The sequence below is a fragment of the Pelobates fuscus genome, chromosome 1 (assembly GCF_036172605.1).
Source record: "Pelobates fuscus isolate aPelFus1 chromosome 1, aPelFus1.pri, whole genome shotgun sequence".
NCBI lineage: Eukaryota > Metazoa > Chordata > Amphibia > Anura > Pelobatidae > Pelobates > Pelobates fuscus.
This window is the reverse complement of record NC_086317.1, coordinates 87,780,883-87,794,443: the sequence shown is the minus strand read 5'-3', so window position 1 is coordinate 87,794,443 and position 13,561 is coordinate 87,780,883. Positions and strand designations below refer to the sequence as shown.

The window sequence follows — 13,561 nt, the reverse complement described above, 5'->3', positions numbered from 1 at the left end:
TTTTTACTCATGTTATCTGGCATTGGGTAATTTGAGGATGACAAGATTCAATATGTGCACCATTAAAAAGTAATTTATTCTCATTTGAATTTAATTCTGGAGGGTGGGAGTAAAATGTTTTAATACCATAATATGCACACTGTTTACTATATTGTTACATACCCTTTGTTTATTTGTTTATATATTTTTTTGCATCTGTATTTTTATGGTCAACACAATATGATTGTAAGGCGGAATTGACCAAATATCGCCATTAGGTATGATATTTTATATTCAATGTAAAGTAGATATTTTAGCATCCAGTAATATACAATGTAAACGTTATTATTTCGCTAGGGTTAAGGATAAGAGAATAATATGGGTTGAGAATGGACAGGAAGTTGGGTTCTATAGGGATATTTGTTGGACAAAATATAAAAAATAATATTTTTTGAATATTATGAAAAATTAAGAAACATCACTAATTTTATACAATTAATTTTAGATATACGTTGAAATGTATATCCGTCTAACTTAATTTCAGTTAGACTAGCCAATATAAATAGTGAAATAGTGATCACAATATGGTAAATTTTGAAATAAACTCAAGAAAGCAAAAGCAAGTGGGGTATACTAAAACATATAATTTTAAAAAAGCCAATTTCAATAAGATTAGGGCAGCTCTACAACACATCGACTGGCATAAACTCCGTAGTGATAAAAACACTGAGGATAAATGGAAACTATTCAAACAAATATTAGAAAGGTACATTTCTCAGTATGTACCATTGGGTAATAAATATAAAAGAAACAAATTAAAACCAATGTGGCTTAGTAGAGAAGTAAAACAAGAGATTAAAAATAAGAAAAGGGCATTTAAAGCATTTAAATCAGACAAATCAGAGGCATCCTATTTAACATATAAGGAAGCCAATAACGCTTGCAAAAAGGCAATTAAAGTGGCTAAACTAGAAAATGAGAAATTGATAGCTAAAGAATGCAAAACCGACCCCAATTTTTTTTTCAAGTACATCAATTTTAAAAAAACAAAAAATGAAAGTGTAGGTACACTGGAAACAGAGTTGGGTTTATTAGCTAATGAAGACCAGGAAAAAGCAGAAATTTTAAATAACTATTTTTCTTCAGTATATATTAATGAGGATCCTATGGCAAGATATATGCAAATGATTGCTGCAAAAAACTTGCAAATAACTTGTGATTGGATAACTTGAGACAAGGTGCTACAGCTATAAAGAAAATTAATGTAAATAAAGCTCCGGGGCCTGATGGTATTCACCCACGAGTACTTAAGGAGCTAAGTGGAGAAATAGGTGAACCTCTGTATTTAATTTTTCAAGATTCTTTTGTTTCAGGTGTTGCACCGGAGGATTGGAGGAAGGCAGATGCTGTTCCTATAGTTAAAAAGGGTTCAAAATCCTTGCCTGGAAATTATAGACCTGTGAGCTTAACTTCTGTAACTGGGAAAATATTTGAAGGGCTATTAAGGGATAATATTCAGGAATTAATTGGGAAGAACTTTGTTATTAGCAATAATCAGCATGGTTTTATGAAACATAGGTCATGTCAAACTAACCTAATTGCATTCTACGAAGAAGTAAGTAGAAGTATAGATCAGGGTGTTGCAGTGGATGTGATCTACTTGGATTTTGCCAAGGCATTTGATACGGTTCCTTACAATAGGTTAGTCTACAAACTAAAAGAAATTGGTCTAGATGAATATTCTTGTTCTTGGTAGAACATTGGCTTAAGGATAGAGTACAACGAGTTGTTATTAATGGTACATGTTCAGGCTGAACAAAAGTGGTAAGTGGTGTCCCTCAAGGTTCTGTTTTGGGACCACTTCTATTTAACATTTTTATAAATGATCTTGAACTAGGCATTGCAAGCCATGTATCAGTGTTTGCAGATGACACAAAACTTTGTAAAGTAATAAAATGTGAGCAGGATATTGCTTTGCTGCAGAGGGATTTGGATAGATTGGGGGACTGGGCACTAAAAAGGGCAGATTAAATTTAACGTAGAGAAATGCAAAGTTATGCACTTCAGGGTTAAGAATGCACAAGCAACTTACACACTAAATGGTAGTGAATTAGGGATAACCACACACGAGAAGGATTTGGGAATTGTTATAGACAACAAATTAGGCAGCAATATGCAATGTCAATCTGCAGTTGCTAAAGCCAGTAAGGTTTTGTCATGTATAAATAGGGGCATACATTCTCGGGATGAAAATATAATTTTGCATCTTTATAAATCGCTGGTATGACCACACCTTGAATATGCTGTGCAATTTTGGGCGCCTGTTCTAAAGAAAGATATCATGGCACTAGAAAAAGTCCAGAGACGAGCTACAAAATTGATAAAAGGAATGGATCATTTTAGTTATGAAGAAAGGTTAAAAAAATTAAATCTGTTTAGTTTGGAAAAACGGCACCTGAGAGGGTATATGATAACTTTATACAAATATATTCGGGGCCAGTACAAACCTTTATCTGGAAATCTATTCATAAACAGGGCTATACATAGGACACGAGGTCACACATTTAGGCTGGAAGAAAGGAGATTTCATTTAAGGCAAAGAAAAGTTTTTTATACAGTAAGAGCAATAAGCATATGGAATTCTGTGCCTGAAGAGGTGGTTTTGTCAGAGTCACTACAGATGTTTAAACTACAATTGGATAAATACTTCAAAAAACATAACATACAGGGATATAATTTCCAATTAGTGGGGTAATAGTTGCTTGATCCAAGGAGATATCTGACTGCTATTTTGGGGTCAAGAAGGATTTTTTTCCTAGTTTGTGGCAAAATTGGAAGCGCTTCAGACTTGTTTTTTTGCCTTCTTTTGGATCAACAGCAACAACATATGTGAGGAAGTCTGAACTTGATGGACGCAAGTCTCTTTTCAGCTATGTAACAATGTAATATTAACTCCCCTCTTATGCTCCTGACAAGAAGTCTTGTTATTTACCATGAGATGGAAGTCGACATATTGTTTGAGTTAACACATACTAGTTGTATAACTTGACAGTCAACAAAATCTATTGGTTTACTGTCTTAGTAAAAGTGGCTTAAGTCGTAAATTGAATTAGACAATTGTGTGTCAACAAAACAACTTGCTTTCTCAACATTTCTCAATGCCAGAAAAACATTGTCCCACTATTTGGTTTCAAACTGCTGCAAACATTGCTGTGATACCATTTTCTTAATTGAGGCCTGCAGTGTGTGAAATAGAATAAATATTTTCTAGCATAATATGTCTGACAGTTCTGGAAATTCAAAATAAATGTTCAGTTCTATAACACTGTGTGCTGTGAAAAATGTCCACATCCCCTGGATCTGCTCCTGCATGCGTTTGGCTTGAGTCTCAGAATAACATCAGTTGGGTTAATATAAAGAGCACACAGATGATTACAAGGTCACAGACATCTCACCTCTGACCATCCAGATGTGGCTGAACTACAACGGTGACAACTTTCATCTATTGCGTTAAAATAATTCTGGGAATTGTGTACCATTAACATCTCCCAGAGAGTGGGCAGTGCTTGAGATTCCTCCTCTACATAACATAAACATAATCATATAAACCATAGCACACCATACATATAAAATCACAATGTTTATTCTTACATAGTATCTCAATGTACACACATATGCAAGGTTTATCTGTACATGTATAAATAGTTTCAAATTCCTTCTGTAGAAACGGTTCTTATATAAATTCTATGCATGTTACAAAAGCTGTTTATACGGAAAATGTTATAAACTATATATACATGTACAGATAAACGTAGCATGTTTGTGTACTTTGGGATACTATATAAGAATAAAGATTGCCCTTTTATAGTTATGGTATGCTATGTTTTTATGCTTATTCCTGTTAGAAGAAGAGGCCAGAGGATTGTTTTTTTTAAAGTTCCCCCTATCCAGCAGCTGTTATTTTTTTTTTCTGACATAGTCTGGTGGAAGAGAGAGGTCACCTGTTGGATCTACTAGAGGGAGGAAGCCTGTGACTGCTGTCCTTTCTTGCTTAATACTGGACATGCCAGGCCTGTTAAGGACTTCCATGTCATACCCTGCGTCTTACTTTAAACATAGAAAAAAGTCCCTTGCATGGCACAGATATGTGCGCATCAAGCCAACTATTATTCCCTGGCACTGTAGCATCAGACAACACCCGGTCCCGTAATTCACAGCATAATAATATAATAATATAAAAAGAAACGTTGGGAGAATGTTCACAAACCAAATCATAATAATGAGCAGTATATGTAGGTGTATTACAGAACTTCACAATAATGCATTGTGAGTGAGAGTATAAAAGTGCCAAGAAGTAACGATGAGTATGAGTATAGGTGTATGGCAAAGCACCATATTAATATATACTATGTGTTAGTGAATCATGGACATTCCAAACAGGCGTGATTGAAATGATTTAATCAGTTAGGATCCAGAAATATTTCAAGATATGAAAGTAGACCCTGATCTTGGACATTTCATGCTTGAGATACAGTTTGGGCAAGAATTGGCTCTGATTTCATGTGGCTGCATTAGAAAGCTTGAGTTGGTTTGGAAAATGTGTACACAAATACGTGCTCATTGGTAAAGTAACACATTACAAGACAGCAATCTGTTTTCAGAATCTATGCCAGGCCACGAAGATCATTACCTGAACTGCTTTGAGTGCCTTGTCAGCGTACAGAACTCCACCACTAGTGTCCAAACAGGCCACTTCACCAGGCTTCAGAGAAATTCCAGGGTACTTCTGTTTCATTGCCTCCTGGCTCAGATGTTCCCATGGGATCTGGTACTGTGCCAGGTTCTTACATATTTTCTCTAACTCGTGATTGCCAGCTGGTCCCCAGACTACGAGTCCTGTATTCCTACGGATGCCAATAAAACCAAAGAGTTTGTAAAAAAAAAAGTATAAAATAATTTTATTTTATAAAAAAAAACACTGCAATATGAACTTGAAAAGACAAATTTCCTGTGAAGCAGTAAGATATGAGCGTTCGCCCGTGATAAATCCATAACTTACATAGAATATTGGCACTAAAGTGGCATTTTAGATAAGAACTAGATTAGTTTCTGTTCAGCAGTAATGGATTCATACCCTTGCACACACATTTTCAGCACACAATTATATTTCTCATATCATTATTATATGAAGCACACAAAAACAGGACCAGACAATGAGAAGTTCTTTAGGTTTTTGATTCTGCCTTTTTTGATTTATTCCCAGTCGAGAGTATAATAAACACAGAGTGCATCTAATGGGTTAAGATTTTTCTTTTTTTCCTGGGAAATTGCTTAGTGTGGTCCCCAGGGACATTTTTGTTGCATTGTGTGATATCTTTGAAGTGGCTTAAAATAGATGTATTGTTAGGAAGCTCAGCGCCAGCCCCGTTTAGTGTTAGCGCAGAGACTACATTAGAACATGCTGGGACGTGTGAGTGGCAGCTTGGAAATGAAATATGTTGAAAAGATTCTTCCGTACAATTTTATCATAAAGGTGAAATTGCCCTTGACAGGGAGTTTCAGCAAGATAAAGAAATGTGTATAATAGAAACACAGAACACGCAGATACTGATTTTATCTTAAATAGTGGAATAGTGATGGATATATCTAGAATTATTTATCTGTAATATACAAGTTATTATTACTCTGCACAATATTCCTAGAAGGTCATTCTTAAATATTCCAAACAGAGAACGTTGGCCATAAGCTAAGGACAGGATTATTCACTAAAACCATGAATATTCCCCAGCATTCACCAGCAGATTGCAAACTTAAGGACAAAATAGGAATGTTTGTGTTAGCTGTGTTGACATTAAATTTTCAATCAATTGGTGCATTCCCAGCGATTCATAATTTAGTAAATAACAAGGTGGCACTAGAAGTCATTTTAAGTCATAAGAAGTGCTCATGCAATTGTACAGAACACTGGTGAGACCTCACTTGGAGTATTGTACGCAGTACTGGAGACCTTATCTCCAGAAGGATATTGATACTTTAGAGAGAGAGTTCAGAGAAGGGCTACTACACTGGTTCATGGATTGCAGGATAAAACTTACAAGGAAAGGTTAAAGGAACTTAACATGTATAGCTTGGAGGAAAGACGAGACAGGGGGTTGTGATAGAAACATTTAAATACATAAAGGGAATCAACACAGTAAAGGAGGAGACTATAATTAAAAGAAGAAAAAGTACCACAACACGAGGACATAGTCTTAAATTAGAGGGGCAAAGGTTTAAGAATAATATCAGGAAATATTACTTTACTTAGAGAGTAGTGGATGCATGGAATAGCCTTCCAGCTGAAGTGGTAGAGGTTAACACAGTGAGGGAGTTTAAGCATCCGTGGGAGAGGCATAAGACTATCCTAGACTTAAGATAAGGCCAGGGACTAATGCGAGTATTTAGAAAATTTGGGCAGACTAGATGGGCCAAATGGTTCTTATCCATCACCGACCGCCGTCACATTCTATGTTTCTGTCACCCTAATATTGAATTTTCTCTTGTGCCATGGGGAATTAAATACCAGGACTATCAGCAGAAATGTATATTTTTTTCCAAAGCAGGTCTTGTTTCCAATGTGGCTGTTGAATATTATCCATAAACTTTATTTGTAGCAATTCCCTGTGCTCTTGCTGAATACTGTGATTGGTTGACTTCTAAACGAACCATTCCCTGTGCTCTTGCTGAACATAAATGGTAAGGAAGCCTATATACCAGCATTTCTTGACTTGAATGCTCAGTCTGCCTGGAACCCTCCGGACTGAAGATGGATTATTTTCCCTTTTCATAGAGTCCCTTTTTTATTGTCCTTGTGAATCAAGTAGCCATTGTATTTGTTTATTTAGCTACATACTTATTTAGGACTACATTTACAGGCCCAAAGCCTGATAATTTACCTGTGTATAACATTAAATTGACATATTTATAAAGCACACTGTATCTGTAACATGACAGCTATAAATGCTAGAACTGACTCCTGGGAATTCCGGTACAAAATCAAAATGGCTGCTTCTAGTATTTATTCATTCTAGCATACAGGAAAAGTACACTAAATACTGAGAAAAGAATAAAAGAAATTGGTCTAGATTAATATTCTTGTTCTTGGGTAGAACATTGGCTTAAGGATAGAGTACAACGAGTTGTAATTAATGGTAAATTTTCAGGCTGGACAAAAGTAGTAAGTGGTGTCCCTCAGGGTTCTGTTTTGGGACCACTTCTATTTAACATTTTTATAAATGATCTTGAACTAGGCATTGAAAGCCATGTATCAGTGTTTGCAGATGACACAAAACTTTGTAAAGTAATAAAATGTGAGCAGGATATTGCTTTGCTGCAGAGGGATTTGGATAGATTGGGGGACTGGGCACTAAAATGGCAGATGAAATTTAACGTAGAGAAATGCAAAGTTATGCACTTTGGGGTTAAGAATGCACAAGCAACTTACACCCTAAATGGTAGTGAATTAGGGATAACCACACACGAGAAGGATTTGGGAATTGTTATAGACAACAAATTAGGCAGCAATATGCAATGTCAGTCTGCAGTTGCTAAAGCCAGTAAGGTTTTGTCATGTATAAATAGGGGCATAAATGATGAAAATATAATTTTGCCTCTTTATAAATCGCTGGTGAGACCACACCTTGAATATGCTATGCAATTTTGGGCGCCTGTTCTAAAGAAAGATATCATGGCATTAGAAAAAGTCCAGAGACGAGCTACAAAATTGATCAAAGGAATGGAGCATTTTAGTTATGAAGAAAGGTTAAAAAAATTAAATCTGTTTAGTTTGGAAAAACGGCGCCTGAGAGGGGATATGATAACTTTATACAAATATATTCGGGGACAGTACAAACCATTATCTGGAAATCTATTTATAAACAAGGCTATACATAGGACATGAGGTCACACATTTAGGCTGGAAGAAAGGAGATTTCATCTAAGGCAAAGAAAAGGTTTTTATACAGTAAGAGCAATAAGGATATGGAATTCTCTGCCTGAAGAGGTGGTTTTGTCAGAGTCACTACAGATGTTTAAACTGAAATTGGATAAATACTTACAAAAACATAACATACAGGGATATAATTTTTAATTAGTGGGGTAACAGTTGCTTGATCCAAGGAGACATCTGACTGCTATTTTGGGGTCAAGAAGGATTTTTTTCCTAGTTTGTGGCAAAATTGGAAGCGCTTCAGACTAAGTTTTTTGCCTTCTTTTGGATCAACAGCAACAACATATGTGAGGAAGGCTGAACTTGATGGACGCAAGTCTCTTTTCAGCTGTGTAACTATGTAACTATGTAACTATGTAACTATGTAATAAAAGCAAAAAAAAAAAAAACAAGAAAGCTTTAAGCTTAAAATACACAGATGAAACCAGCCTACTCTGCTGACCGGCAAGCTTAGGGAACACACCGAGAGTTCATAAAGACTAATTTTTCCTTTCTGGCACAAGGCAGCAGTTACATGCTTGGGTATGGTTCCCTTCTGGCCCCAGGCCTGTGAGAGAGCTTGTACTAGTTGAGGGGTTGAGCCCTGCATGCTAGGTCGACCCTGGGCAGACTGAGGCTTAGGTAAGTTTTAGCTACCAACAGTGCTGGGCCTCCGGGATTGAGGTAACCGCCGCGTCTTCTTCCTCCTACTGCTTGCTTTCAGAGCTAAAACACGGCCATGTAAAGCATGCTGTGGGTTGAGGACACTTCCAGGGAGTGTCAGTGTGGAGCTTGCCATAACTCCCTTCTTTGCTCTTTGGCTTATTGTAGCCCAGAATTGAAACCAAAGGCGCTTGAAGGCACGCACTATGCACACCTCATGGAAGGCCCAGGTTATTGCGGCAGCCATCACTTGTCACTGCCTTTATTTGTTCTCCGCGGCTGTTTTACACTGCCACAGGTCAATTCACCAGTGGGGACCGGGATATCCCCCACCCGTCCAAAGGGGGGGAACAGGGCACAGAAACAAGCAGGAACCGTGTGAGGTGGAGGAGCGGCCGTCCCCACCACCCCAATGCCCCAGTGCGGCCGTCCCCACCACCCCAACACTGGCAGTGCTGATATCTCACAGCCTGTCTTCTCAGGCGCATTCACCTGGCTTACCTCGATCGCCCCCCCCCCCCATTTATTTGTAATTTATACTGTCAAGGTCCCCCTAAATAAATATATTGAATAAAAGCCAAGACTGATACATTTTGGCATTTTGGCATTTTGGCACTTGAAACAGAAACATCAGTAATAATACCTCCTTACACACAGCTACACTGTTACGAAATTAAATATAGTACTTTGTACCACTGGGCAAATAATACAAATATTCTACATTGTAGCTCTGGTAATAGTTGTTCCTTGATTCATTGTTATACATAATATATGGGTTCAAGTAGTTTACACTGATGACGGCCTCTTAGGGGCTGAGACAACAGTGTCTCTCCGAAGCCAGTAGCTTCACAATTCATGTACTCATTATGCAGTCTTTTGATGCACTTCCTCTGGGTATCTATACAGCTGAAAGCATAGAATACATTTTAACAAGGAGCTAGTGTTTCCAATCAGGAGAGGGTTTTTTAATGGTTTAGTAGTCTTTATGTACATAAATAACAAAATGATCTGCTACATTTCAGAAGGGAAATTGTTACATCATTGATCTTTCTATATGTCCTTCCTTAACTTCCACACCAACCCATTTAAATGGACTCGGAACTGATGTGACTATTTACCATCTCTCTCCAAATCAATCTACACACAATACAAGAGAACTGTTCACACCAATTTTACATAAAATATTTTGCTTTGCATTTGTCTCTAATACACTTTCCCTCCTATCCTGGCATCTTTAAAATTAACCAAGTGAATAATAAAGTATAATGTCTCTAGGGACTATAGTTTGTGTGCCCCAGACGTTTGAGAACTAAAACGTTCATAATCTAAATGCTTGAAAAGCATCATGGGAGTTGTAGTTTACTTGAGTATTAAACCATCTGACCTCTTGTCATATTCTACAAATTTCTGAATATACCGATGTTTTAATGCTACATTAAATGTATGAGAAAGTCTCCAATTTTGAACAAATATAGGGATGGTAATAGTACTCTTCAACATAAAAATATGCTGCTATAAGGCAGGAGGATTAATATAGGCAACCCATTCTGAACTTGCTTAGAATATAAACCTGAGTAGAAGACTTTATGAGTGATTGAGTTCTATTTTCCATCTCTAAGGAACTAAAGAGGCCTGAAGAGTATTCTATTAAGCGTACAATGCCTCGTGCAAACGTCGCTTGCTCTAGGCTAGTTAGGCTGATCGCTAACTGAGGATAAAATGAAGCACACATTGCAAAGTACTATTGATTGACCCTTCTACTTATTATTGCCCATTTTTCTAAAAAGAAGGACTTGCAGGTAAAAAAAAAAAAAAAATCATCAATATTTTTTCAAGCCAGAAAACAAGTAAATTATTCAACAGTGAAATGTATAATCAAGATGAGCAAAGAAAGTAAAGGAATAAAAAAAAACCCAGCACATTTGAATAATAATTGTTACTGCACAATGTAAGCAGGAAGCAGTGTTATGAACATTTTTGCAATGAAATCGCAAGTGACGAGCAATTCTCCAATACATTTCTGTTTCCTAATGATTAGATAAAATACTTGAGTTAACGAAGGGCAGCTGAAGGTCACTGTTGTGAAGAAATCATTGGCACAGTAAGGCAGCATTGTACCCCCTTTGTGTGCCATGATACAGACAGATGATAAGTCTGCTTTAGAACAGAAAAGATATTGATGGAAAAATCACGTGTAGACCAAACAAAAGGGTATGTGCTTTCCCAGAGCTGTTGAAACCAACTGGGATAATTAATAAAAAAAAATAAGTTAATTTGGATGTAAGAGGTTGACAGAATTAGAATAATTAATACCAAATTATAGGCTGCATGAGTCCTCTGTCCTTTATGTAAAAATCCTTAGTAGCGAGAAATAATTATCTCGCACAGCCCATTACTACAGAGCAATACAATTGTGTGTCTCCGTAACCTTTCACATATTATAAAGGGCATTAAATGCCTTGAAAATGAAAGAGCCTCTGCATATTGTTGGTAGGGTTGTGGTCATGTTGTATTCTGTACAATGAAATGCAATGAAATTTAACAGTAAGCCCCTGCAGTCATGAATATAGCATGGTCAACAAAAATTTATCTTTCCATTCTAATTTTTTGCATTTCCATGAGAAAACCATTGGTCGCAGATAATGGATGTCATGAAGTCGAGAAAAAGTTCAGTCAAGAAAATTCCTATAGTTATAATCAGTGGCAGAACTACCGCCGCTGTAGCCATTGTGGCTGCACATAGGCCCACACTCTGGAGGCACCACTGAGAAGCTTGTGCACTTAGGGACACATGATGGGTATTGCTAAACAGGGGCAATTTGGGAGCAGTGGTTCTCCAACTGTGCGACTGAGCCTCTGTAATAACGCCAATGCTGGGAGGGAGTGTGAGCCTGTCACTTCCTCCCAGATACAGGGAGAGAGCCGCGCAGAAGGCAGAGAGCAGGCAGGAGGGGTGAGAAGCATGGAAAATGTCAGCCCCACACTTCAATCAGTTTCCGCCAGCACCAGGATCTGAAGGATGCCACCCACCTGCACATAAGAGGTATGCTAAAAAATATGACATGTATGCATCTATGTGTGTGTGCGACTGTGTCAGTATGTATGTGTCAGCAGTATGTGTATCTGTGTGTATGTATCTATGTGTCAGTATGTTTATATGTGTGCATTTGTGTCAGTGTGTGTATATGCGTATGCATTTGTGTGTGTCAATGTGTCATTATATGTATTTGTGTAAATATCGATGTTTGTGGCAGTATATGGTATATATGTGCATACATTCCAGCAATCAAATGCCAACACTACATGCAAACACACCCTTGCAATCAAACACAAACATTGCAAACAAGCACCTTGCAAAATGATATACATGCACCTCGTTCATGCATTCCAGACAGTGCATACAAATACACCACTATATGTGCACATATATACGCCATACAAAAATGGTCACATTCAAATGTACAAACATTGCTCATCAATATAACCCTGTAAGGATGGGTACATAGTAGATCCCCAGCTGGCATAACATTGTGGGTGTTGTATGACAGATGGGGATCTACCGTTTTGCCACACTTGCACTAGAGGGATGCCCAAAAAAAATTCTTGCACCAGGGCACTCTCTATATTAGTTCCATCACTGAATGAATTGGCTGACTGTGATTGTTAGTGTGGAACTAGAGGATTGTGAGTGAGGGCTAGCTGAGTGTGATTGTGTATAGAGTTGTCTGAGTGTGACAAAGTCTGGGGTTGGCTAAGTGTGATTGAGTGTGATTATGTGTTGTGTTGACTGCAACTTTCCTGTGGTACAGCTGACTTCCTCCCTGGTAGTCCAGTAGGAGAGCGTGTGCAGGTGCAGACCACATAAATGCTGAGAATTGCCTATATATATATATATATATATATATATGTGAAGAACCTACAAAATTTGGTTAGTTAACTTTGATTTTCCTAGTTCGATAGATAAAACTACCGAACACCGACCCCCCTTCCCCCCCGGTCATTAACTACAAAGAAAACCGCAGACTAAGTGCTCACTCTGTGCCCGCCATTCGTATGGCTGATTGCCACGTGCTGGAGAAAATGGCGGCCATCTTGTCGCACAAAAAGAGGCAGCTTGGTTGTCGAGTGTCTGGAACTAAAATCGGACACTTAACTTCCCGAACGCCGATCAACTTCGCGAACGCCTGCTTCTTTTCACCGACCAGCCAGGAGAGTGCTCTTTGGTAGGTTTGTTCCCATGAACTAGGGGAACAAACACTACCCATGAGCCATGGGAACAGTTTGTGGATTTGTTCGATTTAGAAGACCATGTGTGCGGTCGGTCAAATAAGTGACTTCCAGGAAATTCCCGAATCCCTTAACCAATCTGAGTGATTTTTGGATGTGTTGGTCATCAAGATTGGGGCTATCAGAAGATGTGACTTGTGTGGGGTTTTAATGCATTTCGGGGGTACTTTTGGGATGTTTTTGTATTGTAAGTTTTTCAGTATAGAGATAATTTAATTGTCTATGTTTGCTGTAACCAAGTCTCCTCTCAGGTCCAGCAGGGAGTGGGAGTTGGGAAACCCCTTGCTTGGGGAGTTGCATATAAACAGGGCAGTTTGCCTGAATAAATTCATTCCTGCTTGTACCCTTCATTTAGTCTAGGATGATGTTTGGGTATGTGTCTACTTAATCGGTGGATTTACTTGGCTGCTGTACTTTCGTCTGGAGAACGTTCAAATCTACACCTGAACTGCAAGCTATATTCACTCTAGCAGTTCGGGAGGTAACGAACGGGTATCCAAAATACCAGCGTTCGTAACATATATATTATAGTATATTTAGTATATTTCTGAATTGACATTATACTAAATAATGCATTTGCTAGGAGGGCTCATCCTGGCCTAGGCCTTCCCTTGTTAGTCAGAGCTTCAGGGCCCAGTTGCAATAGCGACTGTCACAAACTTGGTA

General features: G+C 38.0%; 1 protein-coding gene across 1 annotated transcript in view; it reads right to left on the bottom strand.

Annotated features, from left to right (window-relative positions):
• PIPOX (pipecolic acid and sarcosine oxidase) overlaps positions 1 to 13,561 on the bottom strand; it is a 52,943-nt gene that overhangs the window by 26,300 nt on the left and 13,082 nt on the right. Inside the window, exon 3 of the mRNA XM_063450003.1 lies at positions 4,670 to 4,883. Within this exon, the coding sequence (XP_063306073.1) occupies positions 4,670 to 4,883 (214 nt within the window). The remainder of the gene's footprint in view (positions 1 to 4,669; positions 4,884 to 13,561) is intronic.